The sequence below is a fragment of the Octopus bimaculoides genome, chromosome 8, assembly GCF_046866305.1.
Source record: "Octopus bimaculoides isolate indiv1 chromosome 8, ASM4686630v1, whole genome shotgun sequence".
Classification (NCBI taxonomy): Eukaryota; Metazoa; Mollusca; class Cephalopoda; order Octopoda; family Octopodidae; genus Octopus; species Octopus bimaculoides.
In genome coordinates, this window is record NC_142935.1 from 42632307 (window position 1) to 42657625 (window position 25319).

General features: G+C 36.5%; 1 protein-coding gene across 1 annotated transcript; it reads right to left on the reverse strand.

The window, feature by feature from the left end:
• Positions 1 to 3170: 3170 nt before the first annotated feature.
• On the reverse strand, positions 3171 to 21869 carry LOC128248567 (mitochondrial ribosome and complex I assembly factor AltMIEF1-like). The gene is made up of 3 exons (XM_052970059.2): positions 21735 to 21869; positions 9715 to 9897; positions 3171 to 5388 (listed from the first exon to the last, which is right to left on the reverse strand). Exons 1-3 carry the CDS (start codon positions 21780 to 21782, stop codon positions 5350 to 5352), a joined length of 270 nt encoding a protein of 89 aa, XP_052826019.1. The 5' UTR covers positions 21783 to 21869; the 3' UTR covers positions 3171 to 5349.
• Positions 21870 to 25319: the final 3450 nt, after the last annotated feature.

The following is a 25319-nucleotide window of genomic DNA, read 5'->3' on the forward strand; positions in this document are numbered from 1 at the left end:
AACACACACACATATATACCAATGTGAGTGTATATGTGTATAACGGAGTTCCTTCAGTTTCCATCTACCAATTCTACCCACAAGGTTTTGATTAGTTCAGTGCTATAGTAAAAGTTACTTGCTCAAAATACCATGCAGTGGGACCGAAACTGAGGCTGCCTGATTGGGTAGCAAGCTTCTCCTCAACAAACTCACATGATAGTCCCTACTGTAATATATAAAATATATATTTATATGAAATATGTATTTGTAATATATGATATGTATGTATGTATGTATGGGCTTGTTGGCAGAATCGTTAGCACGCCGGACAAAATGTTTAGCAGTATTTCGTCCCTCTTTACGTTCTGAGTTCAAATTACTCTGGAGTTAGTCTTTCATCCTTTTTGAGGTCAATAAAATGTGTACCAGCTGAACACTGGGGTCCCCCAAATTGCTGGCTTTGCGCCAAAATTTGAAAATAATATATGTTTATATATATATATATATATATATATATATATATATATACCGTATGTATCTAATATGTAATTGTACATATGTAATATGTGCCTGCAATACTTAATACAGGGTAGTCCAAAATGAATGGTACAATGCTGTCAATTTGGTTGTTGCTCCGGTTGGAAGATGTGATCGACTTCATTATATAGCAAGAAGGGGGCCCGGCCTATTAACACAGATATGTACCCAATTACTTGAATCACCATCTTCCAGAATGCTGGATTTGGTGTCCTGGGATGAATGATTTGCTACTGATGACCTGCCCCACCACGACCATTTCAGCCAGGTCCCCCGTCCTAACACCTTGTGAATTTTTTCTTTTGTGGGTATCTGAAAGACAAGATATTTATACATCCACTGCACTTTCAGGAATTAAAGCAGTGGATAGGTGATACTGTTAACTCAATTGATCGGGCTATGCTGGCACGGATATGACAAGAACTAGATTATAGTGTAGACATTTGTCATGTGGCAAAGGGTATCCACATTAAACATCTGTGGCTGTCAGTAGAAACTTGAAGAGCTAACCTTTCATGTAATATCTGTATTTTTGCAATATATTCATTACAATACTGACGTCTGTGTTTTCTCTTTGTATCATTCATTTTAGATAACCCTGTATATACATATATATATATATATATATATATATATATATATATGTATTTACAAATGAAACATTCAAACACTGAGATTTATGTATGTATATATATATATATATATATATATATATATATATATATATATATATATATTTATAAATGAAACATTCAAACACTGAGATTTATGTATATATGTATATATATATATATATATATATATATATATATATATATATATTTATGTATATATATGTATATATGTATGTAATTATGTATGTATGTATGAGATGAGAGAATCCATCATTGTAAACAACAAATGAAGTGGTAATCATGTTCTATGGACATACATGTATTACTTGAGACTTGCTGGCGCCTGCAAACCTTTTGGCAAATGAGTCAAGTTGAGGACTTAGTTTGCTTGAGTCCTTGTGGAACATTTATGTGTCCCTTGAGTGAAGGGCCAGGCCTGCTTTGCTCTGTGTCACAAAACCACAATGACAGGTAAGGTTTCCATTTAGAGGAGCAGCATTTTGTCAGCGTGCATTTGCGTATGTGTGTGTCTGTTCGCACATGTACATGTAGGTGTCATTGTCCTACCTCAAAAATAGGTGAGATTGTCAAATTTGAATACATTTGATCACAGTTGACTTTAATTGTAAACAATTACCTAAACACACCTTTGTTTCAGATGGTGTCCTGATAAAACAACTTTGTAACAGGTTTGTTTCATTGTGATATATTTGTTCAAGGTCTTGTTCGGGTTGATGTTTCTCATAAGAAGTGGGAAATTTTCTAAATTAAAAAAATACTAAGAGAACAACTTGAAATTTTTTCAAGATGAATATATTTACTTATCTAATATGTCATATGAGGTTATCAGCATAGCCCATTTTTTCAGATAAATCTAATAAAATAAAAAAATTAAAAAATAGCTCAGAAACAGGGGTATATCTCTGAGTAAGAGAATCCAGGAATCTGAAACAATACTTTGTCTCTCTTATAGAATCAGTTAATATCTCATTATTTCTCCCACTAAAAGGTAATCTCCAAGGATTCTTGCTCTGTAAAAGATCCCTCCAAATTTATTGTAGACAAATGTCCTCCTAGGGTTTTGTTTTGTTTTTAGCTTAGGTCAGCTTTGATCCAGCAGTATTGTAATTGAAAGAACATTCCAGTCATGACCATCCAGTTTTTTCATAGCACTGTGCTCTTATCCTTTGTTTTTTCTTTCTTTTTTTTTTCAGTGACAGTAAGGCATGAATTGAGGTTATTATTGGTGCTTAAGTGACGATGCAGAGGATCATCTACTTCATGAGTTATGTTAACATAGGTTAGATATGATTAGGCAAACCATTGGTACATGTGCATTCAGTCAAATCCATATCTATGGTTGATGCAATCCACAAATCTGTTACTACTCAAGACATACCAGACTTCCACCTAGTGAAGGCCACACACATCAATCTGGAATGGAATGGTTTATTATATGGAGTCTCATGTAACAGTGTAGACATGTTGTATTTTTTTTTCAGGATGTTGTAGGTACATCAGTTACTGGGTCTCGGTATTTATTTCTCTGATGATTAATGTTGCCAAAATTGTGCTACAGTCCTGGAAGTTTTCAAAGATCCAGTCTTTAACAAAATTCAAAGCAAATTCAAAGACCTAGTCTTCAATGAATTAACAGTGTTGAATTTAATTCTACCAAGGTCAACTTTGCCTTTCATCCTTCTGAGGTCTATGAAATAAGTACTAGTTGAGCACTTGGGTTGATGTAAACAATAGCAGTATGTCTAGACACATGCAGTGCATACAAGCAGTGTTGTTCAATTACAATCTTCTATGTAAATATGGTTAAGGGAAAATATATGTTTGGAAACAAGAGAGTTGACAAGAAGAACATCCAGCCATAGAAAATCTGCCAAATAATGAATTCTGTCTGATCTCTGAAGGTATGGAAAACTAGATGTTAAGACGAAGATGATGATGATGATAATATACAAGTTCCCTCAGTGATTCATGAAACAAGAACATATACATTCATAAAAAAGTTTAAGAAACTCACAATGAAATTGATAATAGAGTAATTTTATTCAATAGATTAAGGCTTGTGCTGGTTAGAACAAAAAAAAGAGAGGATTAAGTGAGAAGTTCAAAACTGTAACATCATTTATTGCTGGGTTGCCACAATTGATTCTGCTTAACCCTTTGATTTAAACTCAATTGTAACAACTACTAGGTCTTCTATATTTCCTTTTAAAAGTGTTCATATTTAATTTTAAACTTCTTGTCATGATTTAAATTTAAGAATCTTTTGTTGAGCTATAATCTTGGCACCACCTTCTTGATAAAGTTAGCTATTTCACTAAATCCCACCAAGTTCATGATTATTTTTAATATGAATTCAAACACCTAGGTGATGTATTAGAAATATCACAGAAAGGTTAAAGAGTTCTCTAACTTAGAGAAAGTCAATATTTTAAAAGACAACTCTAACCAAAACCCAAATCTTACTTCCAATATAGTCCTTACTGATATTAATTTATCAAAAACCCGGAGCTTACAGCTATGTAAAAAAAAAAAAGAAAAAAAAGTATTGACATCATTTGAATCATAAGTTTGTCAAATATGGTTTAAAAATCTTAGACATGAAATCTCTGTAATAAAAATATCTGGATCACTTTAACGGAATTTTAACATTTAATTTTTACTAAACAGGTTAGAAATATTTTTTCATAATTATTGTTGATTTTCTATCCCTAGATTCTGTTGTAAGCAGAAACTCAAATATACAAACATTGCTCTGGCACAAAATTCACAACCATCAAAAAAACTGTGCTGGTCTTCTCAACAGCCTTGCTATGTGAACATTCTTTCAAGGATCTGTTGAAGTTACTAGTAACTTTCACCTATCAGTGACAATTAGGAAGGCACATTAGTTTATTATATATATATTCCAAACACAACAATTTAGATTTCCCTAACTCAGGAAAAATTATTCAGCTCTTTGTCACATCATACAGAGGTAGCACCAAGAGTACAGTCATAACTGATAAATGCTTAATTAAATATTAAAGATGAGCTGAAAGATGGCTAGATAAACAGATAGTGACACACACACATCATTTAATCTTTAATTAGTCCTTAATTAATTCAGAGTGCACTGGTTAGCAAATCAACAGAGAATGCGAAAGGTTCTGAGGTCTTTCTTTCAACTTCGCTAATGTTAATGTACTGAGTACACTTCCTAAAGTAGTGACTGAAATGAAGAGCATTCAGCCACAGAAAGCAAGCCAGAGCCATGTGCAAACACCAGTCTATGTAAGTTAGCAGCTCCCAATAAGAAATGGCTATGGCAACCCATCCAACCCATGCCAGCATGGAAAGCAGATGTACAATGATGATGATGATGATGATGACAATGAATACGTATACTTTTTTTTTAAATAAACACAGTTTTAGTCTTGTTGTGAAAAATGACAAAATAGTTACACAAGTTTTATCTCTCCTTGGGCAATAGAAGTGAGATTGACTAGTTTTTAGTTATCAGTGACCTTCACCAGAAGCAGAGTACCCAACCTCTGTCCAGAGAGAAATGTGTAGCATATAGCTATTCATGGTATACAAACTAAGACTCAACTAAACCAGTTAGTCAAGTAATTACTTCAATTATTTTTTACAGCTAGGTTATTTAATTAACCAAAGAATGCTTTATAATCTAGGTTTTTCAAAAGTATTGAGTAGTGCACTATGAGTTACTCATCTATGTTACCATCATATGCACTTTTATGCAAATTAGACAGAGTTTAACACAGTTCAAAACATTTTTGCAGTTAAATATTTTAGATGAACTAAAATTTTAATGCCTACTTAACAAGTATGTATTTCATATACATAAATATTTACATCATTATCATCATATATACATAAACACATATACATATATATGTAAATACATGCATATGTGTGTGTGTGTGTGTATATATGATGATGATGATATATATTTATATCACATGAATGAACTAAACTTGAACTTATGAGCTCAGGCATCTATGCATCAGTAGAGAGAATTTTGAATTGTTTGATTTAAAATTATTGAGTGATGGTGGGATGGGTTAGGAGATAAAACCAAATCACCTAGTAGTTTCATTGCTAACATTTTCCAGTAAAGGTTGCTTCAATTAAGGAGGTAAAAATTTAGGAAGACTATTTCCAAATTATCCAATATTTCTTTTACTGGATTCCCTCACAGAACTCTGTCACGACGCAAAAATGCTTTGCCCTTCTGAAAATAGATGAAAATACATATAAAATAACATAACATAACCTAAAATGTTTAGGGTTTTTGTTTTTTCTCTTTACAATTCAGTTTGTATTAGAATGTAGTATATCCTTTCAAACAGGTTAAAGCATGATCATTTATATCATAGCCTCTGTTGATTATTTCAAAGCTAGTGATTGCTTTCAATGTTCACACTAAGCACAACTGACTGAGAGTAAACATCTGTATCGATATGAGCAACAATACTTACAGGCAGTTAACAATCTGTACACAGTCAACTGAAAGGATTGGACACATCTGACAATATAGTTATATGAGATAGGCATGTTAAGAATGCCTTTTATCATAGCTCCCTTCAGTCAGAGGTGACCCAACGCCAAACAACAAAGAATGAATGACAGTTCTTCTGTGTAGAAATGAGAGAAACATTATTCAAGAGTCTCACAAAAAAAGTAATCATACAATTAAATTGATAGATGCTAATTACAGGACTTGTCTTTTCACTGATATACTCAAGAATTCTATTTGCTGAAGTTAACATTGATGACATGTAAGTAATAATATCATTTGAAGAGAAACATTTGGATTAGACTGTAAAAAAATCACAAACTACAACAAATTCATGAATCTAAATTTGAAGAACCTTTTACTGAGGTAACGTTTTTGTAATGGAAAACATGCATTACCTGTAAGCTAAACTACAGATCACATATTGAGGGGTTTAAATTTTGTTGAAATGGAAAGTACTAAACCCCATTAGAGCTTGCTGCCTTCCTTGTCCTGTATCAAAGCAATTTATATCATGACTACTCTCTCTCTCTCTCTGAAATCATCATCCAATGTCTCTTCATTACTTAAAATTCATTATGGCTCTCATACACTTCTCATACTAACATTTCTGGTAAAGTAACTGAGTTACTTGCTAACATGAAATATCTACATCAATTAATATCCTCACCCACTTGACTAATCAACACATGAGTGCTAGAAGCACTGTTGACTTCTATGTCACCTTAAAACCCAACCCCACTCAGCCACAATCATTGCATGATCCAACTCACCATTGTCTTATCAATTCAATATAATTCATTTTAGCCAATAAAACAGCAAACTCTACTCCCAAAAGCCATCTTCAAATCAATTAATCAGAGCTTCTCTTGTTCTAAACTGACAACTCTGGACAGTAATCATGCTACTCAAGATAGTTTATTGAGTGGCAGACTTTTGTCAATTCAATACGTCTCTCCATATAGTGAATACATCAAAATCTTACCACTGAAAACCCCAAAATAATTTTTCTTGTACGTGTACAAAGAACATAGCTGGAAGAAGTGTTCCACTGCCATCAACTATGAATCATTTTAAAAAAGCCAGAACATTACAATTTAAAAAGCATAAAATGGCTTCATGTATTGTATAGCCTGCAATCTGTCTCACATCCCAAATTGTTTGAGCTTTCTGGTCCCTTGTGAAAAAGATTTCAACTACCCTTTTTAAAATTTCTCAATTTTCCACAGCTTAAACATATGTTAATTCTTTAAGTAGTAATCATGTTAACAAAGCTACCTAATGTGTTACTTCTTAACTCTGACCCAAAATCACTGCACACATTTCACTAACACATAACTTACAACTATGTGCACACAGTCCTTACCAAACCCAATGAATTTACCAGTTTCGATGGTATTGCTTCCATTATCCTGAAACAGTGCATTCTAGACTGGGTTTCTGTTACCACAAAATCATTCAATCTTTGTCTCATTACAAGCATCTTTCACAGTCTATAGAAACAGTGTTTCCCATTCTCAAGAAGGTCATCCTAGTGACTCTGCTAACAACTTATCATCTTCAATGCCAACATCTTAAAAGTAGTGGAAACAACCATAAACAACTACTTTTTTATCAACCTCAGCCTTTTACTTCTCAGTGATCATCAGTTAGGATTTCATAGAGTGAAACCCACTAGACACTTGCTCTCCTATGTTATGCACCAATAGTTTCTCATCCTTGAGAGCTTCAATAAAAGCAATTTAGTTGTTGGCTCTGACACCAAAAAAGCCTCATTGCTAAGTTACTCGCCAATCAGCATCATCATCATTTAGCGTCCACTTTCCATATTGGCATGGGTTAGATGATTTGACCGGAACTGATAAGCCAGAGAGCTGCTGCAGCAGATTCCAACCTGATTTTGACCTGGTTTCTATGGTTGGATGCCCTTCCTAACACCAACCACTCCAAGAGTGTAGTGGATGCCTCTTACATGTCACTGGCAAAGGTGCTTTTATGTGTCATTGGCACTGGCCACAACTATGATTTAACTGGGCTTGACTAGTCTTCTCAAGCACAGCAAATCATCAAAGGTCATGATCACTTGTCATCACTTCTGTGATATCCAACATTCAAGATCATGCTTCGCCACATCATACCATGTGTTCCCGAGTCTACATCTTTCACAGGTTCCCTCCAGTTAGAGATCAGCACTTCTTTAAGCAGTTATCCTTGTCCATACAAATCACATGACCATACCAGTGCAGTTGTTTATTTGCACACAAAATTTGATGCCCTTTATGCTCAATTGTTCTCTCTCAAGACACTTACACATTGTCATATGTGCACACTGACACTGCACATCTAGCAAAGCATACTGGATTCATTTCTTTCAAGCCTTGCATGTCCTCTGCAGTCATAGCTCATGTTTCATAGCCATGTAGCATGGATGCTCACACACAGGCATCATTCAATCTACCTTTCACTCTGAGATAAAGGCCCTTTGTTGCCAACAAAGGTAGAAGCTCACTAAACTTTGTCCAGCCTATTCATATTCTAGCAGCTATGCCCCCAGATCATTTACCTCCACTGCTGACTTTGTCACCGAGATAACAAAAGCTATCAACTACTTCTAAGTATCCTTGCTAGCATTTGATGGAGTTTACTTTCTGTATATTTTTAGTGTTCATTGTACCTATGCATCTGCCACACACAAAGACTATTTTCCCTGCTAACCTTCCTCAGATATTACTACTTCTCTTATGTGTCCATAGCTTGCACTGGGTACATCTACACTTTTTTTACATATCAAGCAAGGCCATCTACCTGAAGAGATCTGTGATTTATCTGCTTTCCTACTATGGTTTTACTAAATTAACTGTAAGGCCCTTTGATTCCACACCTCAATTTCTCCAGTTGTGGTAGTGATTCAGCTACAAGAACATCAGCATAGAGGAGCTCCCAGGGGCAACCGTACTTAAATTCCTCTACTATTGACTGGAGGACTAAGATGAACAAGAGAGAGCTGAGGTCTAATCCTTGGTGAACTACTACCTGTATACTGAATTCATCACTATACTTGTTGCCAACCCTCACCTAACAGACGTTCCTGTACATAGCTTGTACAGATGTCACTAGCCACTCATCTATCCATAGTTACCACACTGATCACCAGATAAGGGAGAGGAAGACCCTGTCAAAAGCTTTCTCCATGTTGATAAAAGCCAAGTACAGAGATTTATTTTTGGCTAGGTACTTCACTTGCAGCTGTTTTATCAGGAATATAGCATCAGTGCCATTCTCCCTGGCTGCTGCTACACCAGTCATTGGGTTTGACTTCCTCATGTATAACCTGACTATATGGGTGACTAGAGCATAACCTACACTGCCAAATATTTTAAGCATCTCAGCAGTGATTCTTGATGGGTCTGGGGTTTTCCCTGTCTTCATATCCTTCATTGCTTTATCTACCAAGCTACTGTCTATTTGGATAGCTGGTCCCTCTGTTGGAACCACATTAGGCAGACTTTCCTTCTCCCATGCATTCTCTACATTTAGCAACCTGGCTTCGATAACTATTTCCTATGACTTCTTCCATGACTATTCTCAACACACAATTTAACAACTTTAGTGCACAACAATGTTTCATATCTCCTACATTATTCCTTATCAACATATTGACAAATTCAATGCTACTTCTCACCACACATACATTTCTTCATAGCAATATGTGACTGGCAGAATCATTAGAATGCTAAGCAGAATGCTAAGCAGAATGCTAGTGGCACTTCTTCTGTTTTTACAGTCTGAGTTCAAATCCTACAGGGGTCAAATTCACCATTTGTCCCTTCAGGATTGATAGAATAAGGACCAGTTTAGCACTGGGGTCGATGTAATTGACTTACCCCATACCTCGAAATTGTTGGCCTTGTGCCAAAGTTTGAAACCAATATGTGACTAGTTATTCTTGAGTATGTTCTAGTTCACATAAATCATTTCATCCATGCAAACATAAAAAATAAATGAATGCACAACATAGGAAAAAAAACAACAAATACATACCTCAAGAGAGCGCTGTAGCTCATAAGGATCAGTGATAGATTTGTTCTTATCAAATTCCTTTCGAACTCTACGCAGATAAAAGTTCTTGTCAGTGTAAGAAAGTGTCCTTGCTTTACGAATCATTTGTCGGTACAGCGAGAAAATAGCAAAAGGAGAGGCAGGATTCATTATCAATATAGGTATCTGATGAGAAAAAAAACAAAAAAAACATGAAATAAGGTAATTTATTCATTTTCCCCATTAAAAATATTTAATTAATTCTATTTGATTTGAGGGAGCAGAAAAGGCTACAATTATAACAGGCTAAACATATACATTCTAATACATGATATTCCCTGCTGTGATAATTTGTTGGTGACATTTCATTGTGAATGGGTTCAGGGTTCCATTTATGAGAAAGAGTTCACACAACTTACAAATTAAGAGGACACAGGCATAGAAGTGCAGTGAAGAAGTAGTTTGTTCCATAATACCATGATTCCAGCTGTTGCAAGAATTTCAGCAGGAAATTTGCAGAAATTTTGGCATAGCATCTTCACATAAGAGATCAGGGGACTCTGTCAAAGGCTTTCTCCATGTTGACAAAAACCAAGTACAGAGGTTTATTACTGGCTAAATACTTATGAAGTTGTCTAACTAGGAATACAGCATCAGTCATGCTTCTACTTGGCACAAATACAAACTGCATCTCATCTACGCTAATCCTCTTCCTGTGACTTTCATTACCTGGTCTAGTAATGTGATGCCTCTGTAATTATTTCTGTATAGAGTATCACCTTTGCTTTGTAGCAGCTGTCTATAACGCTGCTGCACTAATCGTTGGGTATGACTCCCTCATGGACAACCTGATTAACTATATGGGTGACTAGGCCATATCCCATTCCGCCTGATATTTTAAGCATCTCAACAGTGATTCCTGATGGGACAGGGGATTTCCCTGTCTTCATATTTTTCATTGCTTTATCTACCAAAATACTGTCAATTCGGATAGCCGGTCCCTCAGCTGTTTCTAAATTAGGCAAACTCTCCTTCTCCCATGCATTCTCTATATTTAGCAGCCTTTCATAATGGCATTTCCAAACCTATTTCTTTGCAGAATCACTAAATGCAAGTGAACCATCATCCATGCAAACACATTTCTCTTCTATGACATCACGATTTTCTCTCACACACTGTCTCGCAATCTGAAACACTTCAAGCCTCCGGTTCTCACACCACAGAACATAGGCAAACTTCTTTTCTGCTTCTTCTCTGGCTAAATATACCTCATAGCCTCCCTTTTGACTATCTGATACAGTTCCCTGCCACCACCACACTTCCAAGCCTGTTCTTTTTCTCTAATAACTGAGTCAACACTATTCCACCACCATGTTACCTTAGGTCAAGAACAGACTTTGCACCAGCTGCAAATTTGTTCAGTGACCCTCAAAAGGTTGTCCCATAGGAATCTCCACATTATGTCACTATATCTTCATCTTTTTCATCAAATCCTTCAAGTAATACATCTCTAAATCTCTGACCATTCAGAGGATCCTTAAACTTCCAGACCTTTCTTTTCCACAGTGGTTGTCTTCTGGGCAGCCTTTTAGCCCTGATTCTGAAGCCACAAATGACTAACCTACGTTGTGGGGTGCATTCTTCACCTGGGAAAGTTTTGACATTTATAAGCAGACAACTTACTCGTTTTCTAGCAAGAATGTAGTCAATCTGGCTAGTGTGCCCACCAGATTGATAGGTAAACAGATGACTAGCAAGTTTCCTGAAGTTAGTATTACAGATCATAAGGTCATTTGCTTCACAGAACTCCAGCAGCCTGGTTCCCTCCTTATTACAGGAACCAAACCCATTGCTGCCATCCATGCCATGGAAGCCACCCAAATGTTATTTTTTTACTACCCACAACGGGCTACACACAGAGGGGACAAACAAGGACAGACAAACGGATTAAGTCGATTACATCGACCCCAGTGCGTAACTGGTACTTATTTAATCGACCCCGAAAGGATGAAAGGCAAAGTCGACATCGGCGGAATTTGAACTCAGAACGTAGCGGCAGACAAAATACCACTAAGCATTTCGCCCGGCATGCTAACGTTTCTGCCAGCTCGCCACTCAAATGTTGCCCAGCATGTCCATTGATGTCACCGTCATTTGTCAATGAGGTAGTCTACAAAAGGGTGTCTTAAAATCGGTCATTCTGTTAATCAGGTAGTCCCGATTTGCAAAACTAGTCTAAGCTTAGGTATTCTATCACACTCTGACTACCTCAATTACCTTTTCAGCCCATTTTTCAGCAAAAAGTATGCCCACACCCTCAACCCCATTACTATTCTCTACCCAGAATATTTTATACCTATACTCTTTGTCTGTGTGGAACCTGGTAGAACCTCCTCTCCACCTTACTTCTTGTATGCAACACACATCTACAAGCCTCTGTTCAAGCATCTCAACAGACCTACCTTTCCATGTGCCCACATTGAGTGTACCAACTCTAAGAGTGTGGAAGGTGTGGGCCAGGGGGGACACAGGAATGGGGGACAGCATTCTGCATTTGGAATGAAAGCTTGCATATACATTTCCCAGACATATCATATAAGTTCAAATATGCTTCAGCCTGCATTTACTTCACCATCATTGATTCTTTTCACACTTTCCACATTTACAAGGAGACAGACCACTAGATAGAGGTGGAAGAGAGACAGCACTCAGTATAGGTTCCAGTAGAGGTGCAAGGAGAAAGACTTCTGGTATAGGTGGGAGGAAGGGTTAAGCAGGTGCACCACAAACAACCAAGCAGCATGGCTGCCCCAAGCCAAAGGTCTAAGGCCATATAAAATATACAAACAAAGTGAAGAGGTGGGGAAAAAGCATATTTCCACTAGGACTGCTTAACATAGCTACTATTTAATATATAGTATGGAAACAAAGATTTTAGACATAATGTGAGCGAGATGAAATTTTTGAGAATTAAGGCTAGGAAGGAAAAACTGAATTGCTTAATTGAACATAAGGATTACTTAACTTTACTGTTTAACATAAAGCAAGGAAATAAACAAGGTTTTATAAATAATATGAGTGATATAAAGTGAGGTGAGAAGTAAAACTAGGAAGGAAAAACAAAGTTGCTTATCTGAATATTTCTTCTTTCATCATCATCATCATCATCGTTTAACGTCCGCCTTCCATGCTAGCATGGGTTGGACGATTTGACTGAGGACTGGTGAAACCGGATGGCAACACCAGGCTCCAATCTAATTTGGCAGAGTTTCTACAGCTGGATGCCCTTCCTAACGCCAACCACTCAGAGAGTGTAGTGGGTGCTTTTACGTGTCACCCGCACGCACGAAATGAGGTAGAACCTTAATGAAGCTAACTCACAAGGATGTAAGTAGTGCCCTCTTGCTGAGGTTAAAACGGGTAACAGGAGTCACAAACAAAAAATGCAGCATGGGTGTCCCATACCAAATTTATAAGGCCATATGAAATATCCAAACAAAATGAAAAGGAAAAAAAAATCACATTTTCACTAGGATCACTTAACATAGCTACTATTTAATATATAGCATATATATATGGATCATTTGTAGAAATACATAGATCCAGAGGAGAAGCATACTCTAAGATGTAGAGCAGTTAATATTATATTGGGGTAGGCTGGTTTATGGGGATACCCTGGGTTTCTTGCTCATATGTGGTTTAGCCTTATGGCATGTCTCCAGACCCCAAACAATGCTGGCCTGAGGCCTCTTTAAAATATGTATGTATGTATGTATGTAGTAAAATAAGGATTCACACAGGGGTCTGAAGATACGCCATAAGGCTAAACCCCTTATGAGCGAGAAACCCAAGGTAACCCCATAAACCGGCCTACCCCAATATAATATATATATGTATATGTATATATGTATACACACATACACATATATATAATTAATGGTAGTCTCTCAAGTCCTAGAAAGACAGTTCTGCAATTTTTTCTTAAACAACCTGCAGAAACAATTTGTTTATAGTGATCAAATGTTGCACCTAAGCCCACTCCCTCTATCAAATCAACATTGCCTGCACAGGTGCATAGTGTGAAACATGTCAGGTACCAAAGTAATCACAGAGCAACATGAGATAAAGTGTTTTGTTCAAGAATACAATGAGTCAGTCAGTCCAGGAATCAAACACACAGGATAATAGCAGACAACAGTATCTATAATGAATGGTGGCCATCACAATCCCATATTTCTAAGACCCCAGTATCTATTTTTTTAATGGTAGGATACAACTTGAAAGGAATTTTTCTACTATTTCTAGCAAGTGAAGAGACTTGTAGTGACTTCTTTATTTGAATATATGTAAATAGGAATGGACAATAGATTGGATAATGTGTACTTAATTGTCTCATTCTCAGCCCAATCTTATTTTTTAACTGACATCCAGTAATTAATGAATAAATATGAGTGAATGTAATCAAGGCTAAAAGTAATCTTTCCTGTAATTAAGTGATTATTTTGTTTCTTCTTTTGTAATGTCTTAATCTGACTTTCACACACAAAATAACAAAAAATTATTTTTAAACTGGCTCGGCAACAGTGAAATTGTGTGTGTGAGAGAGAGAGAGACAGACAGACAGAGACAGTGAGTGAGTGTATGTTTCTGCATATTTGCACGTAATAATGTTTAGCTATGTATCAATATGTTTGCCAAGCACAATTAATAGTAAAGGTAGGCAAAGTAGTGAATGCCTGATTGAAACTGTAGATATTAAATGTAAAACTTTATAAAGTAGACAATTTTCATCCTATTTGGTGAATTTCATATATGCAAGCTAAGTGAAAATTAAACATTTTTTTATAGTGATAGGTTAATATAAGATAGGATCATGATGGGTAGAATGTCCTTAATAATAGGCTTACTAATCGCAGGTGTGGGTGGTATAAACATGGAGAGAAACGATTTGAGCGCTGCAGTTTCTACAATGGCTCTTTTGGAGATGTAGTATGTCGGAGGAAAGATGAGAGAGAGAGAGAGATACAGACAGATAGTTAGCGAGAGAGAGAGTGACTGCTAGAAAGTGAGAGGGTGAGAGACAAGCAGAAAAGGGGAGATGAGACAAGTTCATATCGATAGTAAAACATTGAAATGAAATTGAAATATTTAAAATAGAGTTGTCTCCCGTGTAAATACATACGAAGAACCAATAAAATATAAAATTTATTCAACTGATATCGAAAAATATTTGCTGGTTATTTTCTGATTTTTTTTTTTTTTTTTTTGTAATTATGAATATTGCAATACTTTTAAAATCTGTGGAGCTTTGCATCAAAGCCAGTTATCCACTATACAGAATATAAACATGAGTTTTGTACAGAATAAATGGTACGAAATCAATTTGCAACATAGGGGCCTCCAACAAATCTTAACAATAGAGTTCTATATTTAAGAGATGAGGAATTATGTACATCATTTACATTCGAAGGATATTTGTCCTCATCTTGTTTGTTGTTAACACAACGTTTCGGCTGATATACCCTCCAGCCTACATCAGGTGTCTTGGGGAAATTTCGGACCTGGGTTCTCATTCCTAAGGTATTTTTCGATGCTATTATCATTATTATTATGATTATTATTATTATTCAGGTCACTGCCTGGAATCGAACTCGGAATCTTGGGGTTAGTAGCCCGCGCTCTTAACCACTACGCCATATGACATCAGGACAGCATTCAAGAGTAATACAACACTTCGCAAATATCTCCTTCGGGTAAAAACCACCAGTAGAAGAGAATATGACCAAAAACTGCGTGTACTCCATCCCATGCAGCTGTGGTAGGTTATACAAAGGTGAAACATGCAGCCCCCTCAAAATAAGGGTAGAGGAACATCGCAAAGCTGTGACACTAGGAGATATTGATAAATCGGGTATAGCTGATCATGTATGGAAAAATAGAGACCACCTCCCCCTACGGGATGAAGTTAAAATAATAGACAGAGAACACCACTGGAAAATACGAAAACTAAAAGAAGCAGCACATATGCTAGGACACAACAACCTCTTAAGCAGACCGAGTGCAGATATGAATAGCATATGAGAACCGGTATTAAGGAAGGATAGGAAAATATTAGATTTATAAGCCCTAAACTTCACTCCCACGGGCACATGACATAGTGGTTAAGAGCGCGGCCTACAAACCCCAAGATTCCGAGTTCGATTCCAGACAGTGACCTGAATAATAATAATAATAATAATAATAATGACATCGAAAAATGCCTTAGGGATGAGAACCCAGGTTCGAAATTTCCCCAAGACACCTGATGAAGACTGGAGGGTATATCAGCCGAAATATTGTGTTAACAACAAACAAGATGAGGACAAATATCCGTCAAATGTAAATAATGTACATAATTCCTCATCTCTTAAATATAGAACTGTATTATCTAATCGGTAGGGAGCCAACATTAGACTTCAATGGAGACATATAGAGAAACTCCATCAAAAACTAGCTCGTCTTTCAAACCATTTAACTTTCCTGTGTAGAAGTAGCAACTCAAAGCTAATACCACCTGGCTTGACTACAATGACACTAGTGGATTCATATAAAGCTAAAAGAGTAGCGGAAAGGGCAGGACATGTCCTCATCCGTGAGTGGATCTATTACAACCGTTGGAAAAAAAAACATCAACTAAATAACGAAATCAAAGAGAGGTTATCTTCATTACTTAGGAAAATAACGAGAGATGATGATAGAAAGAGAATCCAACAAGATCTTGAAAATCGTACATGAAAGAATTTAAAATGGTGAAGACACGCCAGATTAAAAAGTTTATGAAACTCAAAGGTCCGTTACCCACCTGTGAAAGCAGTAATTAATGTAAGTAGCCGAAAGCTCTGAAGAAGCAGTACTTAACAAAGGTCTCAACTTTGCGACAACCATCAAGCACATTCCACACTTGGACATAATTGCCCTATTGAAGAGATAGCCGTAAAGATACCAAAAGCTCAGGGAGATAAACTAAGGTAGAAAGTGGGACGGGTACTGGAAAAAGCGAAACTTCCCAAACCAAACATCACTAAGGAAGAAAAATTCGCTATCAAAAGACTACAGAATGACAATTCCGTCATATAAAAAAAGCCCACGGGTATATGGCGTAGTGGTTAAGAGCACGGGCTACTAACCCCAAGATTCCGAGTTCGATTCCAGGCAGTGACCTGAATAATAATAATAATAATAATAATAATAATAGCAACAACAACATCGAAAAATACCTTAGGAATGAGAACCCAGGTTCGAAATTTCCCCAAGATACCTGATGAAGGCTTGGAGGGTATATCAGCCGAAACGTGTTAACAACAAATAAGATGAGGACAAATATCCGTCGAATGTAAATAATGTAAATAAAATCTAAACAATCATCACGTGCTGCACGCCTATATCCACAGACCAGCTCTACAATGTTACGTTTCGAAATTAAATTTGGTCTCCCACGAGACACTTTTCAGCTGCTAAGATGGAATTCGAACCTACCAGTGTCTGTTATCCAACAATTTGTCAAGATGTGCTCATCTCTCTTCGCCAAATTGTAGATGAACAGTACTAATGGGATGCAGTTGGCAGATAGTCGACAAATATTCACTAGTGGGGGTTATGAATAAATATACTAACTCGTATCTCCATTTAGTCTCGCAAATATAATTAAACCCACGACTGAATTTTTGGTAGATTTAGATAAGGATCGAAAACAAATTAGTCAGTTCGATCCTCATAACAAGCTGTTGGAAAAGGTCTTCGTGGGCTTCATTGCACAGGCAGACTATTCATATATGGATACGAGTCAATATATCTATTTCTAAGACTCCAGTATCTATTTTTTTAATGGTAGGATACAACTTGAAAGGAATTTTTCTACTATTTCTAGCAAGTGAAGAGACCTGTAGTGACTTCTTTATTTGAATATATGTAAATAGGAATGGACAATAGATTGGATAATGTGTACTTAATTGTCTCATTCTCAGCCCAATCTTATTTTTTAATTGACATCCAGTAATTAATGAATAAATATGAGTGAATGTAATCAAGGCTAAAAGTAATCTTTCCTGTAATTAAGTGATTATTTTGTTTCTTCTTTTGTAATGTCTTAATCTGACTTTCACACACAAAATAACAAAAAATTATTTTTAAACTGGCTCGGCAACAGTGAAATTGTGTGTGTGAGAGAGAGAGAGAGAGACAGACAGAGACAGTGAGTGAGTGTATGTTTCTGCATATTTGCACGTAATCATGTTTAGCTATATATGAATATGTTTGCCAAGCACAACTAATAGTAAAGGTAGGCAAAGTAGTGAATGCCTGATTGAAACTGTAGATATTAAATGTAAAACTTTATAAAGTAGACAATTTTCATCCTATTTGGTGAATTTCATATATGCAAGCTAAGTGAAAATTAAACATTTTTTTATAGTGATAGGTTAATATAAGATAGGATCATGATGGGTAGAATGTCCTTAATAATAGGCTTACTAATCGCAGGTGTGGGTGGTATAAACATGGAGAGAAACGATTTGAGCGCTGCAGTTTCTACAATGGCTCTTTTGGAGATGTAGTATGTCGGAGGAAAGATGAGAGAGAGAGAGAGATACAGACAGATAGTTAGCGAGAGAGAGAGTGACTGCTAGAAAGTGAGAGGGTGAGAGACAAGCAGAAAAGGGGAGATGAGACAAGTTCATATCGATAGTAAAACATTGAAATGAAATTGAAATATTTAAAATAGAGTTGTCTCCCGTGTAAATACATACGAAGAACCAATAAAATATAAAATTTATTCAACTGATATCGAAAAATATTTGCTGGTTATTTTCTGATTTTTTTTTTTTTTTTTTGGTAATTATGAATATTGCAATACTTTTAAAATCTGTGGAGCTTTGCATCAAAGCCAGTTATCCACTATACAGAATATAAACATGAGTTTTGTACAGAATAAATGGTACGAAATCAATTTGCAACATAGGGGCCTCCAACAAATCTTAACAATAGAGTTCTATATTTAAGAGATGAGGAATTATGTACATCATTTACATTCGAGGGATATTTGTCCTCAACTTGTTTGTTGTTAACACAACGTTTCGGCTGATATACCCTCCAGCCTTCATCAGGTGTCTTGGGGAAATTTCGAACCTGGGTTCTCATTCCTAAGGTATTTTTCGATGCTATTATCATTATTATTATTATTATTATTATTATTATTATTATTATTATTATTCAGGTCACTGCCTGGAATCGAACTCGGAATCTTGGGGTTAGTAGCCCGCGCTCTTAACCACTACGCCATATGACATCAGGACAGCATTCAAGAGTAATACAACACTTCGCAAATATCTCCTTCGGGTAAAAACCACCAGTAGAAGAGAATATGACCAAAAACTGCGTGTACTCCATCCCATGCAGCTGTGGTAGGTTATACAAAGGTGAAACATGTAGCCCCCTCAAAATAAGGGTAGAGGAACATCGCAAAGCTGTGACACGAGGAGATATTGATAAATCGGGTATAGCTGATCATGTATGGAAAAATAGAGACCACCTTCCCCTGCAGGATGAAGTTAAAATAATAGACAGAGAACAGCACTGGAAAATACGATAGCTAAAAGAAGCAGCACATATGGTAGGTCACAACAACCTCCTAAGCAGACAGAGTGCAGATATGAATAGCATATGGGAACCGGTATTAAGGAAGGATAGGAAAATATTAGATTTATAAGCCCTAAACTTCACTCCCACGGGCACATGGCGTAGTGGTTAAGAGCGCGGCCTACTAACCCCAAGATTCCGAGTTCGATTCCAGACAGTGACCTGAATAATAATAATAACGTCGAATAATACCTTAGGAATGAGAACCCAAGTTCGAAATTTCCCCAAGACACCTGATGAAGGCTGAAATGTTGTGTTAACAACAAACAAGATGAGGACAAATATCTGTCGAATGTAAATCATGTACATAATTCCTCATCTCTTGAATATAGAACTGTATTATCTAATCGGTAGGGAGCCGACATTAGACTTCAATGGGGACATATAGAGAAACTCCATCAAAAACTAGCTCGTCTTTCAAACCATCTAACTTTCCTGTGTAGATGTAGAGACTCAAAGCTAATACCACCTGGCTTGACTACAATGACACTAGTGGATTCATATAAAGCTAGAAGAGTAGCGGAAAGGGCAGGATATGTCCTCGTTCGTGAGAGGATCTATTACAACTGTTCGAAAAAAAAAACATCAACTAAATAACGAAATCAAAGAGAGGTTATCTTCATTACTTAGGAAAATAACGAGAGATGATGATAGAAAGAGAATCCAACAAGATTTAGAAAATTGTACATGAAAGAATTTGAAATGGTGAAGACATGCCAGATAAAAAAGTTTATGAAACTCAAAGGTCTGTCAGCCACCTGTGAAAGCAGTAATTAATAGAAGTAGCCGAAAGCTCTGAAGAAGCAGTACTTAACAAAGGTCTCAACTTTGCGACAACCATCAAGCGCATTCCATACTTGGACATAATTGCCCCGTAAAGATACCAAAAGCTCAGGGAGATGAACTAAAGTGGAAAGTGGGACAGGTACTGGAAAAAGCGAAACTTCCCAAGCCAAACATCACTAAGGAAGAAAAATTCGCTATCAAAAGACTACAGAGTGACAATTCCATAAAAAAGAAAAGCCCACGGGCATATGGCGTAGTGGTTAAGAGCGCGGGCTACTAACCCCAAGATTCCGAGTTCGATTCCAGGCAGTGACCTGAATAATAATAATAATAATAATAATAACCACAACAACAACAACACACAAGATGAGGACAAATATCCGTCGAATGTAAATAAAATCTAAACAATCATCACGCGCTGCACGCCTATATCCACAGATCAGCTCTACAATGATATGTTTCGAAATTAGATTTGGTTCCCCACGAGATATTTTTCAGCCGCTATGATGGAATTCGAACCTACCAGTGTCGTTATCCAACAATTTGTCAAGATGTGCTCATCTCTCTTCGCCAAATTGTAGATGAACAGTACTAATGGGATGCAGTTGACAGACAGTCGACAAATATTCACTAGTGGGGGTTATGAATAAATATACTAACTCGTATCTACACCGGGTGTGGATCTATATAATAACCTCTACATTTAGTCTCGCAGTATAATTAAACCCACGACAGCATTTTTGATAGAATGAGATAAGGATCGAAAACAAATTAGTCGGTTCGATCCTCATAACAAGCTGTTGGAAAAGGTCTTCGTGGGCTTCATTGCACAGGCAGACTATTCATATATGGATACGAGTCAATATATCTATTTCATAACCCACACTATAAGTTCTAGAGTAATTTATATAAACTGAAAGACGAGCTCAGTATTTGAATGAGAGGTATGTGTTATAGCTACAACAAACCTGCCCAACAAACAAATACATTCAGAACACACCATACTTAGAATTCTATCACTTCCGTTCAGTTTAGACAAACACGTAAACAACATCGGGACAATGAATGTTGATTCATGAACACAAACACACACGCACATACACGTGCGTGTATGTGTGTAAGGCGAAATTGATAGAGTCGTTCAAATGGTGAATAGAATACCTCGCAGTATTTTTCGATAATTACACCATATCTAAACCCTGTGTTGGAAGGCAATCACCGTTGAAGGCTCTATCTGTTGATTAGACTTGCTAGAAACAGCAGCTATATCTTCCACATTTTATCATCTCAACAAGAACAATGTACACAAGCCAAAGAGGAAGCCCCTATGTAGCTCGTTAGACTTGTTAGAAATAACATACATAATAATCCATAAGAAGATTGTCACAACATACACTAAAGTACAGATTCTGAAAGGAAAAAAAAAAATATATATATATATATATATGATTACGGTTGCATTTGAATAGGTCTCCTCGTTCGTTGTTGACTCAAGGTTAAATAACGACGTCACTAACGTATGATATACAATGACTGAAAAAAGAAAGATAGAATGACAGCATTACTTCCTCGGGGCTGAATTGGGTGCTATGCAACTGCAACACTTTATGCATTTAAAAGTGGGGACCACGACTTATGTCAACATTAAATTCCAGTTGTACCTCTCCCTAACCGATCATCAGTAATTCTACTTCCTCGTAATATTAAAGGGAACTTCTTCATAAAAGCAAAAGTAACAATTCATAAAGTAGCAACTTACATGACAGAAAAGAATGATAAAATCTTATCATTTAAAGCTGAAAGGAAAATCAATTCTGAAATCTTGCAGAAGGAATTAATATTAGGAAAATATCAAATTTCTAGCATGTGCAAAGTCGATTTGTTTGGCCTGACATCTAAGGGGCGGTAACTTCAATTAGTGCTTTACAAATATTACCAATTTTATTATTAAATATATACTATAGTGACTTGGTTAATATAAAGATCTTCACTCGTTAACAAAAACCAAAAAAAAAAAAACAGCCTACTGGGTGTTAACAACTGTGTAGAAGACGAAAATGACAAAAACAAAAAAAATACGCAAACGAACCTGGGGTGTGGGGAGAGGACTTTCGGAAAATTCACAAGATCCGATTTTTCCTTCATAACTTTCGGGAAAATGGATATATATTGATTTTTTTTTTTTTTACGGAATCCCATGTTTTTGATTATGGAGGATCCGATTCTGAAAAAAAAATTTCAAGAGTCGCATTTTATTTCTCCGGCCTTCAAGCAGGCTATCCCACATGTTAGAAATAACAGCCAAATCTCACAAAACTGCGATAACGCAATGAAAGAAATATGTAATCAATCTACTCACCTTTCTGCAAAGATTTCTTTCAGTGTAATTCCCCGCAGTAATATGACAAACTAATTCAAGTGAAATTAAAGTTTTTTTGTTTGTTTTTTTTTATTTATTTATTTTTTTTGTTATTTTTTCGAATTTTTTTTTGTTTTCAGTCAATCTACGTGTGAAAATATGGTGATTAAGAATGTGGAAAAAATAAACACAAATTTCAATTTTAATTTTAAATTTTTTCTGAAAAACTCCAACCCAAAATTTCCCCACACTTCCCTCCCCGCTGTCTAAATGTGAAAATCAACGGTTGTTTTGTCTGCTTCTGCATGTGTTATAGTGAAACAGTAAAAGGATCACGGTAACGCCCGATCACTAAAACGACAAAACAAAAATAGAAGTCTAATAGGTGTTCATTATGTTATTGTAGTTTTGTGAGATTTAGCTGTTATTTCTAGCATGTGGATAGCCTGCTTGAAGGCCAAGGTCGTAGGATTGGGAGGAGAGAGGGTTGGGGATATATATGTATATATATAAAAAAAATTTTTGTTGAAAAATTGAAATTTAAAAAAATCTTTTCAAAATCCTAATCTTCGTATTTTTCTCCGTATTTCGCAAAGACAAAAAAATTTCCGGAAAAAGTGAAAAATGAAAAGGGGGAGGAGGTGGGGGTGGAATTAAAGTTTTGAAAATGCGATTTTTGAAATTTGTTTTTCAGAATCGGATCCTCCATAACCAAAAAACGTGGGATTTCGTAAACAAAAATCAATATAATCGACTAAAGGCGGTGCTCCAGCATGGCCGCAGTCAAACGACTGAAAGAAGTAAAGAGTAAAGAGTATATATATCCATTTTCCCGAAAGTTCTGACGGAAAAATCGGTTCTAGTAAATTTTTCGAAAATCCTCTCCTCCCCCTCCCCACCGGTTCATTTGCGCAATTTTTTTTTGTCATATTCGTTTTCTATACAATTGTTAACACCCAGCAGGCTGGGGTTTTTTTATTTTTGTAACGGGTATTATTAATTTATGTTCTTCATTTAATGATATATTTACATATTTATTGTACCGATTATTCGGTTAATTATTTATATGAATAATATTTTTTTTTTATTATTTACTGGTGGGGGCCCCTTCGTGTATTAACATTGCTAAAAGTATATCACATAACAAGAAAGCTTATTACAATTTTTTTTTAGAACGACAGTTTATTTTTATCTAGCTTAGCAAAATAATTTAAATGTATTCAACCAAGGGTGGAGGCGCAATGGCCCAGTGGTTACGGCAGTGGACTCGCGGTTTCGATTCCCAGACCGAGCGTTGTGAGTGTTTATTGAGCGAAACCACGTAAAGCTCCACGAGGCTCCGGCATGGGATGGTGGCGAACCCTGCTGTACTCTTTCATCACAACTTTCTTCCCGTTTCTGTTGTACCTGTAATTCAAAGGGCCAGCCTTGTCACACTCTGTATCATGCTGAATCTCCTCGAGAACTATGTTAAGGGTACACGTGTCTGTGGAGTGCTCAGCCACTTGCACGTTAATTTTACGAGCAGGCTGTTCCGTCGATCGGATCAACTGGAACCCTCGTCGTCGTAACTGACGGAGTGCCAACTAAAAATTCAACCAAGGGTATCAATTGTCATTCAGACTTAAACATATTAGCCATGTTTTTATTATTATTATTATTATTATTATTATTATTATTATTATTATTATTATTATTATTATTATTATTATTATAGGCACAAGCCCTGGACTTTTGGTGGATGGATTAAATCGATTACATTGGCCCCAGTACTTAACTGATGCATATTTTATTTTATTAACCCCGAGAAGATGAAAGGCAAAGTCTGAACTCAGAACGTGAAGCCTACCCAGATGTGCTCCACTCGCTAATCTAAAGTGCACTAGAGTACTACTAAGTCCTAACAGCAGTAGTCGAATTCATAATGTGGCACGTGAAGATGTCTCAGCGTGAAAAATGTCAGCACTACGTAGAAGAGATTGAGAAAAGGACTTTACGGCAGAATGCACATTATCAGTAGTTCTATTCGTAGTGACCACAAACCTATTTTAACAGTCAAGAGGAGCAGAAACTGATAATACAAGACATCCACTCTGTAGTGCCTTCATGGAATGACAAAACTGTTATGGCACCAAGAATCCAATGGACACGGTAGACCGTGAGCTCCCTGGAAAAAATAGCTATATGAAATTCCATCCAGCAAAATCTCAGAGCCTGCGTATCCTCAAAAGAAGGATGAGTAATAACATTCAGGGGTCTGAGGTTCTAACAAACCAAAATAAAGAAATTCGATACCTTGGGAAGAATTGCGATTACTTTTTAGTTCAATCGTAATTCTTTAGTACAACGCCAAATATATTAAGAACCTACTAAACAACTGGCTGAAGGTAGGTGATGAAAGCCAACTAGTTGGAAAATGCTTCCAATATGGCATGGAGAGATTGTGCAGGGAATCTACGCGAAGGTAGGCTGGGCGTTCTCCTAGCTTTCAGTTCAGTGTACTTGTGCAGTAAGATCTCTAACCTCTGCCTATCAATTTCATCAGTGGTGGATAAATTTAAAGCCACTAAAATAAGAGCTGACGGCATATTGCTACTATGAGGGTGACAAAGTCAGAAAGATACGCTAACAAGATCATAAAGGCGGAAGCAGGTGGAAACTTGAGGAAGCGGTGAAGGTAGTGGAAACATACTGGAAGCACCAGGAGAATGTTGGCGTGATCGGTCAAGGAGTTGGCAATTACAGCATCAAGGGGTGGAGATAAACCAATACCAGAAGCCAGTGAATGTGC

What these genes read in the sequence shown, in the direction of transcription:
- LOC128248567 (XM_052970059.2), bottom strand. Translation starts at nt 21,782, where the DNA reads ATGCATAAAGTGTTGCAGTTGCATAGCACCCAATTCAGCCCCGAGGAA. An exon ending in CCCAATTCAGCCCCGAGGAA is followed by an intron (nt 9,898 to 21,734) that starts GTAATGCTGTCA and finishes TTTTCTCATCAG; the next exon opens with ATACCTATATTGATAATGAA. An exon ending in AGCTACAGCGCTCTCTTGAG is followed by an intron (nt 5,389 to 9,714) that starts GTATGTATTTGT and finishes ATCTATTTTCAG; the next exon opens with AAGGGCAAAGCATTTTTGCG.